The 24346-nt window shown below is 40.6% G+C and overlaps 2 protein-coding genes across 2 annotated transcripts; one reads left to right on the top strand and one right to left on the bottom strand.

Annotated features, from left to right (window-relative positions):
- The first annotated feature begins 799 nt into the window (after positions 1-799).
- Positions 800-7123, top strand: abhd11 (abhydrolase domain containing 11). Its single transcript, XM_058628340.1, has 6 exons — positions 800-1117; positions 2700-2835; positions 3696-3869; positions 4064-4234; positions 4729-4910; positions 5144-7123. The coding sequence occupies exons 1-6, from the start codon at positions 981-983 to the stop codon at positions 5277-5279; spliced, it is 936 nt and encodes a 311-aa protein (XP_058484323.1). The 5' UTR covers positions 800-980; the 3' UTR covers positions 5280-7123.
- A 7860-nt stretch (positions 7124-14983) lies between these two features.
- bicdl2l (bicaudal-D-related protein 2-like) lies at positions 14984-20327 on the bottom strand. The gene is made up of 6 exons (XM_058627307.1): positions 19467-20327; positions 18678-18797; positions 18432-18590; positions 17103-17188; positions 16849-16969; positions 14984-15743 (listed from the first exon to the last, which is right to left on the bottom strand). Exons 1-6 carry the CDS (start codon positions 20016-20018, stop codon positions 15360-15362), a joined length of 1422 nt encoding a protein of 473 aa, XP_058483290.1. The 5' UTR covers positions 20019-20327; the 3' UTR covers positions 14984-15359.
- Positions 20328-24346: the final 4019 nt, after the last annotated feature.

Genomic DNA, 24346 nt, shown 5'->3' with positions numbered 1-24346 from the left:
ATTGGGATATTAATATTTGCATGTCACATTAAATACCCAAGACTCTGAAACACAGCAGATGTGCTGTGACGTCTCATGGCAGTTCTTACGAATTATTTAGATTTACTTATACTACTTACTTATTTACTTACTTACTTACTTACTTAGAATACTTATTTTTCAAAAGATTTGTTTATACAACCTCAAATGACCATTTTGCACATTATATGCTCATCCTTGATTATGTTTTTTTTGACATATCTAGTTGATTCCTCAATAAAAAAAGATATTAAAATTATGAAAAGAAATAGAAAACCTAATTAAAAAAATAAAACATGAATGCCATGTATTTATATGTAAATATTTAATATCAACAAAATCAATTCCTTATGTCTTTTTTTAATTATTTAACTGCACTGTCCTTGTTTTTATTCATTCAGCTACTGTAAAAGTACCATTATTTTGATAAAAGGTACAACTAAAAGTACTACAAATGTACTCAAGCTAAAGTTAATAAAAAAAGTAGCTTGTTTAAAATGTACTGTAAAAGTTACTTAGTTGTTTTTTAACAAGGGGTTATTTCTTGTATAGCGCAAAAAAAGAACAAGGGGACACAAATCTCACATGAATTGCTTTTTATTAAACGCAAACCTTTACATAATGTATCAGTCAAAATGGGTTACCAGCTGCCATACCAGGTGGTGGCAGTAATGCACCAAATCGTTGTTTGCTAACCGCCATGAAAGCCTCAAAAAAGAACAAGAAGAAGAGTCCGTGCCTGAAAGAACAATCTCAGGGAACAAGCGCAAACTCCGCCCCGTGCGTCTTACGTCATGACGCACCTTCGCCATCAGCTGTTGACAGTCTCAGCTCTTTCCAATTTCGACCTCCGGCAACCTAACATGTTTTTTCGCCGGTTCTCCTCCATCACCGTGGCCCGTTTTTGAACTCCCATGTTCTTTTGTTGACCGCCTGCTAACGGAGCATATGCTGCCACTGCCATGAGTGCTTTGTGTCGCCTGATCCGGAGAGGAGTGCTGAGCGGCCGGCCGCTGTGTCATTCATTCCCCGGGCAGCAGCAGCAGCAGCAGCGTGTCGGCGGGGCGGCTGCAACGGTTCGAACCGTCAGCTCAGCCAGGTAAAACCCTGCTAGCTTCCCGGCTAACTGCTGCCCTCTATCTTGGTGCTGTGTGGAAACAAGCGACACTACAGCAGGGTTTTTACTCCGTTTTAATACAGAATGTTGTTCATCTAACCGTTAGACGTATCTCCGTGTCGTGTTTTCGCTTTGTCCAGTATTAACGGTTAACTTCACCGGGGTAAATCTTACGTAAAGGACATTGAGACGTTTGGCTAGCCGGGCAGTTTTAAGCTAACTTTATGGCCTCTGTTTATTACAAACCCTGTATGGAACCTAATTAATTATTGAACGTCACAGTAAAGCCGGTAATGACACCGTTATTGTTATTATTTCATTGTGTTAATGCACACAAGAGGAAGGAGAATACATTAAATTATACATATTCACACATAATACTTGAAAACATTGACATTGTTGGGAAAATATAAGGGGAAAACAAGAGATGTGTCTCAAGGCTTGTTGTCTGACCCTCCTAATATAGGACTTTATTATAACGCCAAAGGAAATTAAAACATGAAATGCATACAGAGGTTCAAGAAAACACAATAATATATCATCATATATATGTACATATATGTATAATGTATATATATATATGTGTGTGTTATGACTACACTACTAGTAGTGCTATTACTAATATTGCTAATACTATTATAACTACTACTAATAATCAATAAAAAGCTAAAGCAATTAAGGCTGCAACTATACTATAATCTGTCGATTATTTTCTTGATTAATCTTCTCTTTCTCAAATGTCTTGTTTTGTCCACAAACCAAAATTTTTCTTCTTCTAATGTATTTGTTTTGTGGAGCAAAGAAACCAAATATTCACATTTACGAAGCTGAGAAATCAGAAAACTTGTTTTAATTCTTTTAAAAAAAAACACTCAATCCGTTTCATCCTTTATCAAAATAGTCGATGGTTCACTTAGTAATCGAACAATAATTGGTGAATTGCGTGATTGTTTCAGCACTAAAAGCAATAAAACAAGATAAAAACAATTTTAAAAGATTTTATTAACAATTGCATTGTATTAACAAATAGTCAGATTGTCTAAACAATAATCAATAATAGTCAATAATAATTATTTCTGTTTGCTGCAAGCCTTTACATGCCACAGTATTGTGTGTTGTTGAAAAACTGTGTAACAGCTGCTGCACTATGTATTCTGTATTTGGTGTCCATTGTCAATTTGAAAAGTGTTGTTTTGATCCACTGTTTTATTTTTTCTGTAACGTTGTCATGGTGAGCTGTCCTGACCACGTCTGCCCTTGAAAAATAGATTATAATCACAAGGTCTCACTGGTTGAATAAAAAGTGAAATGGAGTTCTAAAAATACATATTTATTCCTATTTGTAAAGCTCCTTATCTGAAGCAAAAAATATTTCCAAACACCAAACCATTGAACAGTGACACAACCTTCTCTTCTTCTGTTAAACCTGTTAAATATCACTCTTGAATTGTATTTAATTTGCACAGGTAATTCATTGTTGCTGTCTAAAGATGTGATGCATTTCTCACCACAGCTGGAGAGATTCAAACTAATAAACATGGTTTTTTTTCTTATTTTCCCACAGCCCAGTCAACTTGACCTATGATGTCTTCGACGGGAAGGGAGGGAGCACTCCTCTGGTGTTTCTTCATGGCCTTTTTGGCAGTAAATCTAACTTCCACTCTATAGCCAAGTCCTTGGTTCAGCGTACAGGACGGAAGGTAATGCAGCGATGGCGATGCCACATCTGTCCGCTGTTACAGCAAAAACGAGTCATTTTGATGTGTTTGAGTTGGCTCTAGCACAAAAGGAGACAAAGGAGTGGACACAGTCAACCAGTTTGTTGTGGTCCTGTCATTTGCTACACTTCTTGTTCCTAACACAATGCTTTTGTTACTTTAAAACACTTTTATTTATCGCCTTGATCTCTAAAAAATGAGGTGTTACATACATAGATATATATATGTATATATGTGTATATATGTATTTTTGTGTATATATATATGTATATATGTATATATGTGTATATATGTGTATATATATGTGTGTGTGTGTGTGTATATATATATATATATATGTATGTATATATGGGTGCTCACTAGTGCAAGTTATGAGTAATAAATAATAATTTCTGGACTTTGATATTAATGGTCATGTGACATTTTTAGCAGTGGTGCTCAGTAGTCTAGCAGCAGTGGCACACCGTTGCTTAATGAATGTTGGGGAAACACTAACCAGAATCAGAATTGGGTTTATTGCCAGGTATAGCTTAGAACATGTGGTTCTCAAACTTCATATATACCAAGTACCATCTAAGGAAAATATTAAGTAACACCATTATAGCCAACGTTAAAATACAGTGTTGTAAATAGGCCAAGCAAAGACAGCTATGGTCTTTTCCATCATAAGGTATCATAATAATTGATCAATTGTCCTGCTTGAAGAAACTCATAATCTGATGTACAGAATACAGCCTTAGTGTTGTCATTGAGCCAAACCGTTTGGTTGTTTGTTTGCTTTTGCAATCTTGTGCTGCTTTCCCGCCTTTGCCGAGTGTCCTAACTGTCCTTTGACCAGTTAGGTGCTGACCGTAGATGCCCGTAACCACGGCAACAGCCCTCACAGCCCTGTGATGTCTTATGAAATGATGAGCGAGGATCTGAAACACCTCCTCACCCAGCTGCACATCGAGAAGTGTGTCCTCATTGGCCACAGCATGGGAGGGAAGACGGCCATGACGACCGCACTCATGCAGGTTTGCAGTCACGAAATGTCACCATGAATTTAACATGGCGCTACAGTTGCCTCACTGAATGTCATCTCACCTTTGTCAGTGTACGTACGTTCCTGTCCTGTCTGCCTGTCTGTGGTGCCGTTTCCATTTCATCTTTGGTTTTCAACAGCCGACTTTGATTCTCTCTCTCTTTTTGTATCCGTCTGTGTTTGTAGCCCAGTTTAGTGGAGAGCCTGGTGGTGGTGGACATCAGTCCAGCCCAGACCACCACACGCAGGACGTTCCGTAATTACATCCAAGCAATGCAAGAGATAAAGATCTCTAGTGACATTCCTCGTTCCACTGCCAGGCGGATGGCTGAGGATCAGCTACGCAGTTTGGTCAAGGTCAGTGAAGCAAGCCCAAAACAGCTGTTTGTAATATATTTTGATATTATAATTAATAATGTTTTGACACATTTTGCCTATATCAAAACCTGCAGCAGCAAAAAGTATTAACACAGCACTGCCAAATGATTTTAGCGTAAAGTTGATATCGCAATGATTTGCTTATTTAGACGTTTCTAAAATTCTATGGTCTTTTAGCTCAACTCTTGAGGGAAATACCTTGCTCTTAAACCATTACCTGCAAAAGTTTGTTTACCAGCTGGTCAGTAGCCGTGTCTGTCTGCTGTTCTATACTGAGCAGGACATGGAAATCTGTCAAGTCTCTTTCGTTAGAAACAGAAAGGGTCATCTAAATGATTGTGTTAGCTGTAATAAGCTTAAAGTTTTGAAAGAGTGCAAAATACTGTGACAACTGTTTTAGAATAAAAGCATTGGTTGCAGCTGTTTTAAAAATTAAAAAACTCTGAATACAAATTTGTCCTTCTGTCCACCAGGAGCGCTCGGTCCGTCAGTTCCTGTTGACCAACCTCGTGGAGCTGAACGGACACTACGCCTGGAGGGTCAATATGGAGGCCATCGCCGCTCACCTCGACACCATCATGAGTTTTCCCAGCTTTGACACAGTCTACGAGGGACCCACGCTGTTTTTAGGTGGAGCCAGCTCGGCTTATATCAGGTGATCACGACATTTTATTTTTGACACATGCGTCAAATATTCACTGAAAATGTTTACAGATTTTAAAAGCCTAATCCCCATGTGCATTGCTTAATCTTAACTTGGCATTTCATTAAAAACAAACAGCAGCAATTAATCGATATACTAAAATGGCTGTGACCTCAGGCAACTGCATGAATGATTTCAGACTGGTCCGTTTTTCTCATACACTGCTCCATTCACTCCCGACGCAGCTCCGACGATTACCCAGAAATCCAGAGGCTGTTCCCTTATGCCGACATCCAGTACATTCCGGATGCGAGCCACTGGATCCACGCGGACAAACCCTTAGACTTCATCAGCTCCATCAGCTCCTTCCTTCAGTCCTAGCTGCCTCCTCCCGTATCTACACCTCAGAACTTTTTTTTTTAACGTCAAGCACCCCGAGAGCGTCCAGCTCACTGCGAAGGTGAGACTTCAGCAGCTTCAGGCGAAGCGAGCAGAGCGGGGGTGATTAATAATGCCGATGTTTGCAGAACACTGGACCAAACTTGCTCTTTTACAGCCAGTTCTTACCTTTCAACAGTGTCAAATTACAGTATGTTATGTGTAGTTTAGTGTTGTGTAGTGTACACGGTGGTTGTTGTTTTTTTTCACTGTCTTTAACAGACGGTAGTGTTACTAGGTGTGTTTTCATTGTTTTTGTTTTTCCTTTTACTTGGTGGACAGAGATATCTCATATCTGGGCTGTTTTGGAGGTGATACACTCATCCAAAGAAAAGCTCATTTGCACTGTACTTCCTTTATGTTGACACATGTATGCCAGTAGTATGAGAGTAGAACTGGATTTAGGCCATGTACAATCTGCTGGACCAGAAGCAAGAGAGTCGGATACGAAAGAAACTAATACATGGAAAGAAGTTTGCTCTTTCCATACATCAGAAGGTTGGAGCAAAGTGGCTGAAATATCAGCTTCATATACACTGTATGGATGTTTTCTTCTTGAAATTTGATCCAATGGCAACATCCATTATTTTTATCTGTAACTAATTCAATTTAATCTGTGTTACTGGTATGTGTGCGTGTGTGTGAAGGATGAGAGTCGTAGGATGGTTACTCTGTTTTGACTTGAGCTTATTCAAGAGCACTGGTTATGTTTCTATGCTCACGCGATCCTCTGTGACAACCAAGCTGAAGCGCTCCCAAGCAGTATTGTTGTATTTTATTTCCTGAATCTCTCAGGTTACGACTGGATGTGCTATTTATTATACTCCCTTATACTACTCTTCTGTCTGTCCGGCATTAAGTCGCGGTAACGATGTTGTGTGTCTGTGTGTTTTGGTCGGTCTAGTTGATGTTTTTATGAAACGCGTTTTATTGATTTATTATCCGTATCCAACTTAGGAGCAAGGCTAATGTATAGGGGTATATCTCACAAATATATGCTGCAAATGATTTATAATGTTCTGTAACCATTATTGTGTTCTGGTATTTTCTGTTTCCAATGGGTTTTGAATAATAGAACAGTCCAGTAGTGAAACTGCCATCAGTAGGAATAAGCAGGGTGTTGTAAAATTTGTATGGGCCTCTTTTGCCGAGAGCTACTTTTCCATTTACGTAAACAACTTGAAATGAAAAGCATTTTATTCTGAAGTTTAGAGTGTCAGCTGTTCTGCTTGACCTTTTTCCCAAGGGGATATCCCCATGTGAAACTAGATGTTTGCTACGGTTAGTGTTTCATGTTTGTTTTATGTGAATTTAGCCCTGTAGACGACAGGGCTTTAAATCATCCTTCTTTAAGTAACACTCTAGTAGTTGGAGAAGCATCCTGTCTTCCTCTCCTCACCCACAGCAGTCAGGAGGGTGTGGTGGTGGTGACACATGAAAGCACATCCTACTTTATGCCCGTGTGGCATTACAACGCGACAAAAACATGTTGAAAGGGAAACTCTGCTTCGGCAAACGAGAAACTCAAATGCATTCGTTTAACATTGGAAAGCAAAGTTTCAAGATGGTAGTTGTATGACAGGGAATGTATATGTTTCACTGTTGGCATGTCCTTTTGGTCTCTGTTTGCTCCAACAATGACACTCATTCTATATTGTGGCATATATATATATATACATTTTAAATGTGTGAAAAATGTATATATAAATATATATATATATATATATATACAAGTGGATTATATATATGACTGAAAATGTATAATATACAATAAAATGACAACAGTTGTTTGTTTTTCTCCTCAATCTTGAGAATTCAACAAGTGCAGGAAGTGAAGGGTAAACAGTGATGTACTAATGGTGGCTTACAAAATAAAAGTTTAAATAAAGTATAGATCTGAAGGAGCTTTTGTATAAGCATTTCATAAACATGGTGTTTGTTTTTTACACATAAATAGCATGCGTCAAAGATGCAAAGTTCACAGGAATATGCTGGATTATATCGGAGTTTTCAATGTTTACATTCTGTGGTCTGTAATAATTTGTTACAGATCCTTATTTTCTTCTGAAATTATAGCACTTTTGAGACACTGGTGAATCAGACAAAAATTGGCACGTAAATCATAACTGGCAAAAACATTTATAAAATGGCTATAGTGTCTAAGTGTGGTGAAAAATGGCTCAGATATTCTTTATTATTTTTTTAAACAAAATACCATACTACCACTGTGAGTGACTTAAAACAGTTTATTAAGAGGAATGAAGAGGAAATTGGAAACAAAGGGTGCTACAAATGCATTATTTTGTGTCCAACTGTGAAATGCAAAAACAAATATAAGTGAATTGTAACAACACTGACTTAATTATCTATGCTGATACTTTGAAGATAAGGACCTTTAAAAGATGAGGGGGAAAGAACGTCCAGCAGATGGCAGCCTTTCCTACGGTGGTGGGTTTCCCTCTGTTTTTAACGTTTTTAACTGACTACAAATTCAGCTGCCATTTTTTTATTTGGTCAATATGGACATGCCCATGGAATAATTACAGGTGGAGCTGCTCCTGCACAAAGCTACACTGATTTGAAGGGCACGGTATACTTTCCGTGACTTGGTACATTCCGCTCCTCCCCCTCTTGTGTCGGCCTATTTATAATGTTCCACTTTGTGTTTATCAGTCGGAGCCATGGATGGTCGAAGCCTTCAGTCAGAAGCAGGAAGAAGACGAGGAACAGCGGGGACAAACGTGTGGTAACTGCAGCCTTAATGATCCACACATTTGTTAGATTTTCTGTTGACGCTCTGTTAACAGCCGACCTGAGTGATCCACAGGTGTTCAGATTACACTGGCTACTGCTAATGTGACGTCACTGCTCCACATGTAACGATCATCGTCTAACCACTAATGCATGCATGCATGTGTGTGTTGTCATTGAAACTGTCAAAATTAACTTCGTATTTGTAAAAAAAAAATGTCTTCATGCTGTCAAAAATGTCCTAGTATAGTATTTCAACAAAAAATTTCGAAATTTAAACTGTCAAACTGTTTCTCAATTGTGTATGTCATTCAGAAATGTCCAAATACAAACTGTCAAAAATGTCAAAAAATTTCCTGCTTTGTGTTCTGCTTTTTTGCACTTCTGGTTAGATGCAAACTGCATTTCATTGTCTTTGTACTTGTACTCTGCACAATGACAAAGTTGAATCTAATCCAATCTAAACTGTCTAAAAATGTCCTAGTATAGTATGTCGTCCAAAATCACCAAAATAAGTCATAGTATAGTATGTCGTCCAAAATCACCAAAAAGAAGTCATAGTATAGTATGTCATCCAAAATCACCAAAAATAAGTCATAGTATAGTATGTCGTCCAAAATCACTCAAAAAAGTCATAGTATAGTATGTCGTCCAAAATCACTCAAAAAAGTCATAGTATAGTATGTCGTCCAAAATCACTCAAAAAAGTCATAGTATAGTATGTCGTCCAAAATCACTCAAAAAAGTCATAGTATAGTATGTCGTCCAAAATCAAGTCATAGTATAGTATGTCGTCCAAAATCACCAAAAAAGTCATAGTATAGTATTTCGTCCAAAATCACCAAAAAAAAGTCATAGTATAGTATGTCATCCAAAATCACCAAAAAAAGTCATAGTATAGTATGTCGTCCAAAATCACTCAAAAAAGTCATAGTATAGTATGTCGTCCAAAATCACCATAATAAAATCATAGTATAGCATGTCGTCCAAAATTTCCAAAAAAAGTCATAGTATAGTATGTCGTCCAAAATCACTCAAAAAAGTCATAGTATAGTATGTCGTCCAAAATCACTCAAAAAAGTCATAGTATAGTATGTCGTCCAAAATCACCATAATAAAATCATAGTATAGCATGTCGTCCAAAATTTCCAAAAAAAGTCATAGTATAGTATGTCGTCCAAAATCACTCAAAAAAGTCATAGTATAGTATGTCGTCCAAAATCACTCAAAAAAGTCATAGTATAGTATGTCGTCCAAAATCACCAAAAATAAGTCATAGTATAGTATGTCGTCCAAAATCACTCAAAAAAATCATATTATAGTATGTCGTCCTAAATCACCAAAATAAGTCATCGTATAGTGTGTTGTCTAAAATCACCAAAAATAAGTCACAGTATAGTATGTCGTCCAAAATCACTCAAAAAAGTCATAGTATGCTATGTCGTCCAAAATCACTCAAAAAAGTCATATTATAGTATGTCGTCCTAAATCGCCAAAATAAGTCATCGTATAGTGTGTTGTCTAAAATCACCAAAAATAAGTCATAGTATAGTGTGTCGTCCAAAATCACTCAAAAAAGTCATAGTATAGTGTGTCGTCCAAAATCACTCAAAAAAGTCATAGTATAGTGTGTCGTCCAAAATCACCAAAATAAAGTCATAGTATAGCGTGTCGTCCAAAATCACTCAAAAAAGTCATAGTATAGTATGTCGTCCAAAATCACCAAAATAAAGTCATAGTATAGCGTGTCGTCCAAAATCACTCAAAAAAAGTCATAGTATAGTGTGTCGTCCAAAATCACTCAAAAAAGTCATAGTATAGTGTGTCGTCCAAAATCACTCAAAAAAGTCATAGTATAGCGTGTCGTCCAAAATCACTCAAAAAAGTCATAGTATAGTGTGTCGTCCAAAATCACCAAAATAAAGTCATAGTATAGCGTGTCGTCCAAAATCACTCAAAAAAGTCATAGTATAGTATGTCGTCCAAAATCACCAAAATAAAGTCATAGTATAGCGTGTCGTCCAAAATCACTCAAAAAAAGTCATAGTATAGTGTGTCGTCCAAAATCACTCAAAAAAGTCATAGTATAGTATGTCGTCCAAAATCACTCAAAAAAGTCATAGTATAGTATGTCGTCCAAAATCACTCAAAAAAGTCATAGTATAGTATGTCGTCCAAAATCACTCAAAAAAGTCATAGTATAGTATGTCGTCCAAAATCACTCAAAAAAGTCATAGTATAGTATGTCGTCCAAAATCACCAAAAATAAGTCATAGTATAGTATGTCGTCCAAAATCACTCAAAAAAGTCATATTATAGTATGTCGTCCTAAATCACCAAAATAAGTCATCGTATAGTGTGTTGTCTAAAATCACCAATAATAAGTCATAGTATAGTGTGTCGTCCAAAATCACTCAAAAAAGTCATAGTATAGTGTGTCGTCCAAAATCACTCAAAAAAGTCATAGTTTAGTGTGTCGTCCAAAATCACTCAAAAAAGTCATAGTATAGTGTGTCGTCCAAAATCACTCAAAAAAGTCATAGTATAGTATGTCGTCCAAAATCACTCAAAAAAGTCATAGTATAGTGTGTCGTCCAAAATCACTCAAAAAAGTCATAGTATGCTATGTCGTCCAAAATCACTCAAAAAAGTCATATTATAGTATGTCGTCTTAAATCGCCAAAATAAGTCATCGTATAGTGTGTTGTCTAAAATCACCAAAAATAAGTCATAGTATAGTGTGTCGTCCAAAATCACTCAAAAAAGTCATAGTATAGTGTGTCGTCCAAAATCACTCAAAAAAGTCATAGTATAGTATGTCGTCCAAAATCACTCAAAAAAGTCACAGTATAGTATGTCGTCCAAAATCACTCAAAAAAGTCATAGTATAGTATGTCGTCCAAAATCACTCAAAAAAGTCATAGTATGCTATGTCGTCCAAAATCACTCAAAAAAAGTCATAGTATACTATGTCGTCCAAAATCACTCAAAAAAGTCATAGTATAGTATGTCGTCCAAAATCACCAAAATAAAGTCATAGTATAGTATGTCGTCCAAAATCACCAAAATAAAGTCATAGTATAGTATGTCGTCCAAAATCACCAAAAATAAGTCATAGTATAGTATGTCGTCCAAAATCACCAAAAGTAAGTCATAGTATAGTATGTTGTCCGAAATCATCCAAAATCACTCAAATCCAAATACAAACTGTCAAAAATGTCCTAGTATAGTATGTTGTCAACAAAATGTTAAAATACAATATGCTATCAAAATTGTCAAAATAAGTGTCTAGTCTGGCCAGTAGGGTTCAGGTCAAGTAAAAAAGGGAAATAGCAACTGTTCAGGAGTGGCGGTTTAATATAATTTAAAAACAAAAGTGTCCATGTTGATATGGACTGATTGAAATAAAATAAAAGTTTTTACGCAATTTTCTCACGTTTCTTCACTCATTTACTGCAATGACCACATTTTAAACTGGCTACTACTTTGTCTCATCATGTGCCATGACCTACAAATGGCTGCAGTTAAAGGGACAGTCCAGGTGTTTTAGAAGCATGATTGAATGAGGTATTGACACTGTTGTGGAAATAAGATTTTTCAAACAAAATTCAGTATTAAGCTAGGTTACATAATAAATGTAATGTTTCAAACCAGGATCAAGTGAAATAAGAAAGAAAAACCAAGCGACGACTTACTGTGAAGAGTAAACATTGGACAGCAAACTTTATCTGCAACTGTAATAGGAGTAGGAGGTCTTACAACCTGTGCGCTTCATGGAGGAGGAGGAGCTAAAAAAATAATTTATTTCCTGGTCAGTGATACTTTGAACTATACCTTTAACTGAGACGAGTCAAAGCACGAGAACTAGTTTTCATGTGTTAACAATGTAAAAGTGACATTCACACATTCATGTGCTGATCATGTTTAAGCAGTAGTTACTCAGAACCTGGACCCAAAACCTAATTTTAGTGAAAAGGAATTTTTTTCACTGTGTGGCCAAAATTTCAGCCACTTCTAGGGAGCCAGGGACTGCCACGCTGTGGACTGAAACAATGCCGTGGTTGTGGAACCAAACATGCTGGACCAGAACGACCCTGCGGTTGTGGAACTGAACCCACCAGAATTGTGGTGTAGGTTTGTGCCAGTCCGGCAAGTTCAGTTCTACAATTGCTCGGTTGTTCCGGTCCAGCATGTCTGGTTCCACAGCCGTGGCCAAAACCGTGTCGTTGTGGAACCCAACCTGGCAACCCTCGCAGTGCTCGCACCCCAGCAGCCGCTGTGGAACAAAACCTGGCAACCCTTGCAGTGCTTGCAACCCAGCAGCTGCTGTGGAACCCAACCTGGCAACCCTCGCAGTGCTCGCAACCCAGCAGCCGCTGTGGAACCCAACCTGGCAACCCTCGCAGTGCTCGCAACCCAGCAGCCGCTGTGGAACCCAACCTGGCAACCCTCGCAGTGCTCGCAACCCAGCAGCCGCTGTGGAACCCAACCTGGCAACCCTCGCAGTGCTCGCCAAAAAAAAAAAACCTCTTTTTTTTTTATCCCCCTTTAACCCGAATTCCCCCTGTGAACCTAACCACCACCACAGTCTACACAAGCCCCCACAGTGCCAAGTCCCACATCCAATCAACCTCTCGCACAACCCAGCCGTTGTGTAACCAATCAACCTATCGCACAACCCAGCCGTTGTGTAACCAATCAACCTTTCGCACAACCCAGCCGTTGTGTAACCCAAGCCAGTACTGAACCTGCAACCCCATGAACCGAACAACAACCGCAATCTTGGTTGAGAGCAAAGCCACTGCGCCACAAGTTTGTTAGAGAGATGGGTCTTTTGGTCTCCTTTCAATGTTAACTGTGCATGTTGAACTTTAAAATGTGTTGTTCTTCATAAGATTTGAACCCACACGATCAGAATTTGACAGCAGCGTTCTTACCAACTGAGCCACTGGGTCTTACACTTGTTCAAGTTTTCGGCGAGCTTTGACTGTTTACATTGAATCTTGACCCAAAAAAAGGTGACTCCTGTGAGATTTGAACCAACAACCTCAGACATACAAGTCTGATTCTTACAGCATGAGCTATCTGTCATGTGATGGTTTGTCTATACGTCTTGGTATTCTTAACTTTTTCATCTAGGTCAGATTTTTTAGAAGTCTGAATTTTTTCAAAAACTCTCCCCACGATCTCTGGACTTCATAGACCATTGGACTTCTGAAGTTTAAAAACAAAATGTGAAGGCTCATTGCGGGAATTGAACCCCAGTCTTCTGATCTATGAGTCAATGACAAACACACTGAGCTAAACAACCTGACAGATTACTAGGGTTTTCTTTCTAATATTGTCATGTGTTAGAGAACACGTGGGTTCAACTGTTGTGTGATGAAGTGAAGTTCAGAATCCTATTTTCAATTCAAACAGTCCAAACATCTTTGAAGAAGCAGTAATAAGGTTGAGAGCAATGGCATGGTTGTGGAACAGAACCTGCCAACTGCCCGACAGGGACAACCCAAACAGTTTAACAACCGAGAGGTTCTCCCCTATCGGGCAGTTGGCAAGGTTCACAACAGCGAGGTTGTTCTGGTCCGGCAGGTCGAGCTTCACAACCATGTCCAACATTTAAAATTGAAAGATTTATTGTTTGGAATTTTTTCAATCTTAACTTTGGATGTTGACTTTAAATGTTTCCCAACCCTGGTCCTCAGAGAACACTGCCCTGCATGTGTTTTTGTTTGTTTTATTCTATATTTTATGGTGTTTGGTACCTGGGGTGTTTTTTTCTTTCCTGTGTCCTGTAAAGTGTGACTCTAATTTTAACAGTGCTGTGTGTGGAGGTGTGTTTTACATGTTGCCCTGCTCCAACACACCTGATTCAGATGAACAGCTCGTTAGATAACGAGCTGTTCATCTGAATCAGGTGTGTTGGAGCAGGGCAACATCTCAAACATGCAGGGTTGGGAAACACTGCTTTATAAGACTTGAACCTAAAATCTCAGTAGAGCTTTTGACTGTTTACATTAAATGATGTTGAATGTTGACGTAAATTGGAATTCTACCACTAGGTGGTGCCATTACATGACTCAAAATCAACCTCGTCTCCACAACTGATATTGATAAAGTGATCAATGATTCCTGGAATTTACTTTCTTCAGAAAGGGTTGCATTTTTGTCACGCAAATCGGAACTGGCGAAAATGTTTTATAAAATAAGGGGCATGCATAAAAACGGCTCTGTCGAAAAGGTGAAACCCAGAGAAAAACTAAGTTGCACCAAATTTCCCAAAATTTGGTGGAATTTGGGGCGTGGCCACAGTAACCTTCAGAATTTGGGGGGAGATTTCAACCATTCTCCATGAAACAAAGTGGCCTGTAACTTTGCTGCACAGTGACCGATCTGCTTGAAACTTCATACAAGAGACAAGAGACCCAGCCAGAAAACATCGCCACATGAAAAGAAAGTCAAGGGCATAGCACCATCTGCTGGCAGCACAACCACTGAGGGCCCATAAAAGTCTGGGGAGTGTGGATTATATATTACTAACAAAAAAAAGTACAGCTTTTGTACAGTTAAATGATAATAAGTGCAGGAAATGAAGGGTAAACAGTGGTGTGGAAATAAAAGTTTCAATTAACAACAAACGATCTTAAGGAGCTTTTGTATAAGAATTTAATTTACAAAGACCAATATACAGGAGATGGAGTTAAAAAAAATAAACAGTAAATATTTTTTTACACATAAATAACATAAGTCAAAGATGCAAAGCATTTGTTTAATGCTGGATTATAGCAGAGTCTTTCAATGTTTACATTCTGCAGGCTTTAGTAATTCGTTACAGATCCTCTTGGTGAGAATAAGTAACATCTAATGGCGAGAACTACTCCGCTCACCCTCGCACGCCAGGAACCTACAGTGGCCTTCACATACCAGAAATGATTTTCTTCTAGTCTTGCGAAGTAGCTTCAAAATGTGAAAAGCCCGCTTTGGCTGGTTTGTCTGGTCAGGCTGCTGTAGAAATATGGACATTACATTTCTGCCAATGAACCCTCCTAAATGTCCTCCTAAAGGAATCAATTTTTTTTAGGTACAGATATGGCTATTGTGAAAAGTTAATTATATACACTGAAGTTCTGTTGTCTCCACACTTGCTGTCACAAAAATCCTCCTCCTGCTGTGTTCATGTCTCACAGTCTTAGGGTCAAATTCTGCATTTCTCTTTATGTACAGATACTATTTTTGAGAGTTGTGAGAACAAAGTCCACGGGCGTCACCGTTTCAGTCCAGTGACACGACCTGGAATCCGTCCATGTCCCGCTCTGCACATTGTGCCTCCTCTGCTTGGCGACTGGTCTTTCCCCCCCTCCTCAGCCTCTCCCTCCAGTTGCGCGGGGTGCTCGGTGGTGTGTTGGGGGAAGCCGGCGCGGTGGGAGCTGAAGGAGCAGAGACTGCAGCTCTCGGGATGAAGATTTGGTTTGGGTTGGTGATGGGAGTGTTGGTCGGAGATGTGGGCACTGGGAAAGCGGCCGGTCGCTGGATGGGCGGTCGCTGGGTCCTCCTCAGGATGCCCAGGCTTCGGAAGGTTTTCTTCTGGGGCTGCTGCTGCTGCTGTGCCTGCTGCTGGTTCTGCAAGTTCTGCTGGAGGATCAGCTGGACGTCCTCCTGTGACAAGGACAAGAACATAGGGATGTCACGGTTTAGATTAGGAAGCATACAAAACATTGATTGGTCACATTTAATATAGCTGCTTATAAATCAATGTACAAAAAAAAAAGTGTCCCCAGTGACGTGTTTAGTCGTGAAACAAGTCTTTATTAAACCGAAAGGACGACTAACCAGTCAGAATTGAGTTCAAATCATTTTAAATTGTGAGTTTGCCATAGAAGCAGACAGACTCACAGAACACATTCCAGTTTCTGAAAGTAACATGTACTTAACGCTCTTTTCTTTGTCTGTGTGTGTCCTACTTCTCCCAAACAGCACTGGCTGAATCACATATGCATTTCCTTGTGGTGTCTCGCTTGCTCAGTGTGACATATTTAACCCGTGTAACCTTCTACTTCTGCATTCGTGCCCGATGACACACGTTCACATTCCGTTGCGCCTGATTTCTTCAGATCGAGCACAAAATGTTTACTTGTCATCAACGATGAACTCTACTTAAGTATAATGTATAGGTGTACTAGAAGTAGAAAACACGTTCATTATCGTGCCTCACAATCAAACACACAAGGTCAATTATAAGATAATCTTATAATTGACCTATATTTAGAAACTACAATTACTGCCAAGCGACTGTAGAAGTCTGCCAACAGGATTAATGTTCAATTATCTCAGTGTGACGGCTAAAAAACATGTTTGTGTGATCACAGTCACCTTGAGTTTTGATGACAAACCTTGAATTGACTGTTTCAAGAGTTTCCAAAAAGCGTTTGTGCAACGTTGGCCAAAGAGTATAAAAATCTGTAAACTGCAACTTGACAGGTTGTTGTTTTTTGTTGTTATTCTGCCTCCATTTGATATACATGAACAGAGGCAATGTAATATTATTTGTATGCTGTGTCCTTTTTGTCTGAAAACAGGCTCTGTCAAGCAATACTATCAGACCTGGCTGAGGGAGATTGGGTTTTTTGGACCTGCAGTTGTTGGTGCTTCTTTGAGTTTTCAGTACTTGACATTAAAACAAATCCCTTTCTGTGTGCGGAACTTGATGTTGCCTGGCAACACGAGATCTAAACTTATCTCAAACAACTCGTGTCAGTTTTACCTTCCAGGCCTCGAGCTCCAGCGACAGCTCAAGGCGTTTCTGCACGGCCTCCAGCAGCTGGTTGTTGAGCAGCATCATCTCCGTCTTGCTGCGCAGCAGCTCGGCCTCCATCGCCTTCTTCCTGTGAAGCGGGGAACGGAAAGAGTGACACATCGTCAGAACACTTCCCATTTTTCTCTTTAACTCCTTTTATAATGTTGATTCATGTGTTGTTCAGAGACCCTGTGTGTGTGTGTGTGTGTGTGTTCACTCACTTCTCAATGGCTTCATCTCGGTCCCACAGTGCCTGCTGTAGAATGGCACTGTCCTCTTCTCCTTTGCCATTTCCAGATTTGCACTCCTGGAACAGACAAGCGAGGACACCCAGTTAATGTCTCGTCTCAGTGACAAGCCTCTCTTATCTTGTTTCACATCAGCATTCAAATCTAACCTCATCATCAGCTTTAAAAAAAACAAAAAACCTCATGACTTTTTTTTTTTTTTTTAAACGCGTGACTAACATGCCGTGAATACCAGAAATAGTCAGATCACCGATACTGCTGTCACTCGTGAACTCGCCAGACCGCATATTTCAAAGTTAAAACACCAGGGCGGTGAAGTCAGTGGTCTCATCTCAGAAACAATGAGGAAGACAGATGCCTTTCATGAGACGATCAATGTCAAATGTACCTTAAATTAATTAAAAGACTTGATCTTCTAATTACCTTTACCTTTTTGTAGACACTGTATATTTCTAGGTATATAAGCTGCCATTTAATCTTCTGTATAACTTTTTTTGGGAGCACTTTCGATGAGGGAACACATCATTAATTAGTTTCTTATTAGCGTGCAAATTCGTAACATATTGGAGGTAGTGTCACAAGAATAGGAAAAGGAGGCAACTTTAGATTAGGGAACATGTGTTCAACTACTAGTGAAGTAACAAAGACTTAATTTAGAGTTATTTGGACACTATTAACACTTGTAGTTTTGTGTTTTGTTATATATTCATTAGGTGTTATTGAGGGAGAATAACTATTGTGATGGTGATGCTACCACTTTATAAAGTCCATAATAAGCAAAGCACATTGAGATCGTAATTCATACACAACAACTTCCTTACTGACGACTAATAAACAATAATTCTGAGGTTATTGAGGGAAGACTCTTAGTTAATGGCTTACTGGTTGTATAATAAGACCATGCAGAATAAGCCATTAATAAGTACTTAATAATTACTAATTAAGAGCCAATATGTGACTAATGTGCATGCTAATGAGCAACGAATTACTGGTGAATATGTGTTCCCTCATCTAAAGTGTTCCCCCTTTTTTTGTCCTTTTCTCTGTGTATAAGAACACAGATCAGGCGTCAGATTTGTTGCCCAGTAAAACACGTTCAGATTTGGATAATTGCAACTTTGACTCTCCATTATGTCAACAATTAGTGACCGTTCCCATCTGCTCTGTCTTGTTCCATGAGCTACGTGCAAAAAAGGCAACACAAATTCCTCTGTGAGAGTCAGACCGAGACTGAATGGGCGAAGATGGTGTTTGGGTTTGAGCAGAGCTATTGTCTCAGCAGGTCTGGGTGTTGCCTTTTACCTGTTTGGTGTGGCTGATTGCCAGGTGACGAGCCACATTCTGCAGCTGACCCAGGGCAATGTCCAGGCATTTATCCCCCCTCGGGGGCTCAGGTGTGCTGAGCTCATTGTCTGTGAGTGGGTGCAGCAACCGCAGGACGGACAGAACCTCCTCTGTGACCTGGGGATGCAAAGTCTTAATAAGTTGTCGTGCACAGAAGAGAGAGAGAGAGAGAGAGAATGAACTGATTCTTTATGTGACATTCACCCTCTCTCTGTGTTGGCTCCAGCCTTGTCCGCTCCTGCTTTCCTGGAGTTTGTCCACCTGCGCCTTCAGCTTGATGCTTCGCCTCCGAGAAAGCTCCACTTCCCTGCGAACCTCGTTGAGCTGCACACAGTAAACACAATCAGCACTGTGTACGTCATTGCAGGCCCTCATGTCACACACACAGAAAGCACCACCTCATGACATTATGCACCGTGTCAATAGAAACTGCTTATCTAGATTCCTGGCTGAAACTATGGTCAAGGAATCCAGTCTTACCGGCCGAGGGCGTCAGTAATCCCTCACCGACACAGCAAATATGCACAGATGAGAGCATTCACATAAAAGAAACTGAGAGCGGTTCACAAATAGCACCAAACGTGTTCCACTGACATTGTTTCCATCTTAATGCTCATCATCTCAAATGGAGTCAAATTAAGTCCTGTCTTAACAAACAATCAAGTTATACAAGCTCAGTTTGACACACCTCTTTAAATTCAGGGTTAGCAGTTTAAAGTGTTCCCTTCATGTGTTACAGGTTTTTAGTTTTGTTACTTATAAACCACCATAAATGTCTCCTTTTAAAGCTGCATGGTGTGATTTTTGTTGCTGTTATTATTGGTTTTATGTGAACAGAAACATCTGTACAAGGGCTCCGTCAAGCAATACTATCAGACCTGACTGAGGGAGCATTAGTGTGTATACAGTGGCAAAACAAGCATTTATATCATCAGTTTTTTCAATTAAGACAGACAGATGAACAAGAACCACAGATATTGAAAATCCTCTTACCGTTGCTGAGACATGTCCCAGTGTCCTTCGTCTGCTGAGCGGTCTGCCACTGTGGAGCAGGTCGGGTAAAGTGGCATCGATGTAGTTCAACTGTGCCGGGCTGCCACCTTCACCGGCTGCGGGCACCGACCCGGAGAGGCTCATCATCCTCGTTGGGGCCAGTTCACCCGGGTTGTCTTTCTCCTCAGAGTTTGTGGAGCTGCTGTCCTCGTCGCGCGCCTCCTCTTCACCATCATCTTGAAAGAAGATCTCAGGGGAGAGGCAAAAGTTGTTCCCAGGCTGTAGGTCAGCTCCCTCAGAACCAGTAGAGACCGCATCCTCCTGGGTACTGTTGTCTCCAGGGGCCTGTGGGTCTTCTGGCTGTGTCAGGGCTACGGGGGGTTTGGGGTCTGGCTCAGCTGGCAGCACTGTTGGCCGGTAGGTGGATTTGGTTCTGGTCGCACTCATCTGTCTGTCCTCCAGTCTGCTCAGGGAGGAGTGGAGCTGCTCGCTGGCAGAACCCCGAGGTTTCAGCCTCTCGTTGAGGACTGAGAAGGGTTGGGAGAAGTCCATGGTCTGCTTGGTAAGAGTCACAGGCAGAAATCAAACAACTGATACTGTGAGGCTGCACATGCATACATTATATATTGAGAAGGAGGAGCAACAGGGCTGAAAAACAAGAGGGCGGGAGGAGGAAGACAGAGTGAATGTCACCAAACTTGTTTTTCCTGAACTGTGTGCGTCTTCATAGGGACTTGACATGACATGATGTGATGTCACAGGAGGCTGTCTGGGATTCCTTCCTCCTTTTTCGACGCAAAACACATGACGTGCACACATACCACAGAGCCCGGCTGCATAGCAACAAAGGGAGTTGGTTTTCTTTTTTTTTTCTCCATTTTTCAGATTATCATGAATTGACGTGCAGTTATTAAACCACAGCTGAAATACACCCGGTTGGCAAACAAGCGCGAGTTATTTTTATACCACAAGCAAACACACAACAAAGGCAAGTTCACTTCAACACAAAGCTTCCATAACTTCAGAGGCTTGTGCGTGAACAAGAATGTGGCACACGGGGGAGGGCAAGGTTCAAAATAAATCTTTAATCCTAATACAACCAGAGGTGGAAAATAATGAATTACATTTTCTTGCATCACTGTAATCAAGAAGGTTTTGTGTACTTGTGTAAGTTTACTTTTACTGAATGATAAGGACAGGTGACATGGCCTAATTGAGGTCCTTTGTGACCTTTGACTGATGCATTATGTGTTTACATATTTTATTTTGTCAGCACGGTTTTTATCCCCTTCTCCTTTGCTACGCGACACAACAAAGAACCGCAGCCTTGCTCAAAAAGTCATCAAGTCACTTTTACTCAAGCTACTTATTTAGAACAGTACTTTTACGCGGACTTTTACTTAATTTCAGTTCTCTTTCCACCTCTGATTATAACCCAGCCTTATGTGAAACATGCATGACAGACTTACAACCGTGCATCACAAATAAGTGGTGAACAGCAGCTTTGTATCAGTAACAAGAAAAATAAAAGTGTTTGACAAATAAAAATTAAAATGCTTTTAATATTAAGATGCCTCAAATCACTCCAAATCATGAGCGTCATCTCATTTATGTCCATTGTAATCTCTAACTGATCGAGCTAATACACAACAATGGCAACACATCAGGATTGTTACATCTCCTAGGGGTGACATGGCAACACAGGGCAAACGAAGGAAGGAGAGAGAGAGAGGGGGGTACAGACAGGCGCAAGTGACTTAAATGTTTATTTTAAGGATAACAAAAGGTGGATGAGGGGAGGACCAAGAGTCTGTGCCAAACCAAATGAAATCAACAAACCAAAAGTGGGCCCATGTCTCACGGCTGTCACACCGAGCATGAAATAAACAAACCAAAAATCCTTCACTGACCTCTCGATACACCCTGTTACCACAGCGTTCAACATGAGACACCAGCTGCAGGAAGGTTCTGAGAGAGAGTTCAAGAGGGCGAGTCCAGGCTACTCTTCTTGTGTGTGATGTGTGCTGGCTGCTGATTGGCCAGACACAGGTGGTTGTCAATCACCAATCAACCTATAGAGTGTATAGGTGAGGGAGAGAAAGAGGGGAAGAAAACACAGGCCATACTTGGGCATGTAACAATAATACTGCCTTTTTTAGAATGGATTTTTGAGTTTGGTTTTTCCTTTGAGGGCCAGATTAATCTGGTCTGCAGGCCCTGATCTGGCCATATTAGAATAGAATAGAACAGAATAGTCTTTATTGTCATTGTACTGGTACAACAAAAGTAAGCCACCATGCACCACAAAAAGACAACCAATGACAAAACAACACAAGGAAAGACTAAACAAAACTTATTAAACATTAAAGGGGGACGCAGCACAACACTGAAAACAACAGAAATATTTTGTCACTGTTACCAATGAATGATCATAAACGTAATATTTCTGCTTTCTGCTGCACACCTGAATTCCAGAGAGGTTTGAGCAAAACTTCCATGGCCCCAAGTCCAAATGTGAAGTAAATGTTAGTAAGAATGTAAACAAATAATAGTGATAATTAAAAAATGTCTTTACTCACTTATTATCTACTGCTTTCTCCTCCACATGAGGGTCACAGGGGGCCACTGGTACCGATCCCAGCTGACATTGGGCTAAAGGTGAGTGTCCAATGTGCTTAATTCCCAAATCTGCATGTTTTTAAACTGTGGGAAGAAACTGGAGAACTTGGAGAAAACCCACGCACACATCTTTTATTTAGTGCAAGGAATTTATCGTATGCTTCAGTTAATTTGGTAAATCAGAGCATTGCTTAGGGAAGCACTGGTGTCACTTAAAAAAACAAACAACACTACACTAATAACTGATGCACTGTATTTTTATTTTTATTTTTAATGCAGTCACTCCCTTGTGAGTCAGTGACATTCTGTTTAGGTGTGGTTTTAGAAAAAGGTTTTGCATACAGAGAGGAGTGACACTGTATTCCATGGAGCGACACACGGTGTCCTGCCAGATTTAAATCGTCTTGGCATGTAATTGTTTATGAAGCTAATTTGAAAGCTGCTGCAGCGGGGAGGCGGGGTCACGTTCTGTTAACGTGTAAATAATGTTTGTGGTGTGATGTGAAGTGATTTTCATTCCAGAGGCCATTCAAGAGAAATTAACATTTACACGGCTCTCGTTTCTCGTTCTCACAAATATTTGGCATTTTATTCAAAAACTGCTCAAACTTAAGTGAAATGGTGAAGGATGACGCGTTAACTAGGCCACTTCCAACAGTGGGGAGACGCAAGTGCAGCAAGGACCAGGCGGAGGTTTGGGCCAGAGAGGAGGAGAAGTGGATCGCCAGGGCAGTAGAACTAGGTTCCCAGGGGAGCGAGGGCAAAATGGGACTTGCCAAAGCGTAAAGTTACATGGTCAGATCGCCTTCCTCCTGCGGTCGGTACACAACACCCTTCCTTCCGCCAGTGCATCTGCACACATGGGAACCTTTGCACACGTACAGTGTAGGTGCAAAACGGCTTTAACCCAAGGGCGGTACAGGTGGCGCCACAACAAAGTTCTGCTCTCACTCGCCGACAGATTGGAGAGGGAGAGGTGCCAGAAGAGGTGGGCTGATGCAACCCAGAGGGGAGCAATCGCCTTCATCAAGGATAGGAACCAGGCATTCTTTGAGTGCCAGGCCAATGCCCAACCTGCTGCAGGCCACAAGCTCTTGGGACATGAGCGCTGATGTCAGAAGGAGGCTGCTGTTCCTGGAGGTGGTGCACACAACTCTCTGGCTGGACATCGTGCTGTGCTCAACCAAAGACCGGAAGATCATTTTGGTCGAGCTAGCGGTGCCATGGGAGGAAGGCCCTGAAATACCAGTCCCTGGTCCAGGAGTGTGGAGACAAGGGCTGGCAGGCATGGCTGTTCCCTGTGGAGATTGGCTGCAGGGGCTTTCCAGCCAAGCCATCATGGCGGCAGTTGTCAGCTCTGAGCCTGGACGAACGGAGCAAGAAACGAGCTGCTCGTAGGATGTGGGAGGAGGCGGAACGGGCCTCGTGTTGGTTGTGGAGTAAGCTGGAGGCCAGGAACAGATGGCCACTCACTGCCGGCCCGCCAACTGGAGAGTGTAGAGGTTGAGGGTCAAAACACCCTGAGAAGGTTGTGTACCACCTGACGACATCTGCTCCTGGCCAATAGCTACAGTGACTTACTAATGTAACTGAAGAAAGCACCCACAAGTGTTATGTCACAAGCTAAGAGGGAAAACGTTTTAAGTTGAACTTTAAATATAGAAAGAGAGTCTGTCTCCCGGACCCAGAATGGGAGCTGGTTTGAGAGCTCTGCCTCCCATTCTACTCTTGTATCAATCCTCCTTTTTAAAGATGAGCTATTTTTTTAGTAGCGAGGAAATACAGAGTCATCTATTTGGTGTAATAAGGAATAATCAAGTCTTGGATAGATATGACATGACGGGGCCTGATCACTCTTCTCAACTTTACAGGGAGCCAGTGTATCGAGCTCAGCGCTGAGGTTATCTGATCTCTTTTCCTGGTTCCTGTCAGTATCTGTGCTGCTGCATTCTGACTCGTCAGGGCATCTTGAGGTCATCCTGATAAGGAGTTTATTTCCTCATTCTAGTGTAGAGGAAATAAAGGCATGAACATAGGTATTGCAAAGAAAACTCCCCGCGTTAAAAATAACATTTGTCTGTCTGTCTTCTGTCAGAACTACTGCATCATTTCTCAGAATGAGTAAAATCTTGGCTTTACATTTACCGTTTCAGTATTCGCAGACAAATAAGACGGGATAAGAAGAGGCTTTCACTAAATCAATGGACTCATTTAGTCTCTCGTCGCATAAAATGATGCAACAAAAGACAGAGATCCCAGGA

The sequence above is a fragment of the Solea solea genome, chromosome 4 (genome assembly GCF_958295425.1).
Source record: "Solea solea chromosome 4, fSolSol10.1, whole genome shotgun sequence".
NCBI lineage: Eukaryota > Metazoa > Chordata > Actinopteri > Pleuronectiformes > Soleidae > Solea > Solea solea.
The sequence above is the reverse complement of the archived record's forward strand: the minus strand, read 5'-3'. Positions and strand labels throughout refer to the sequence as shown.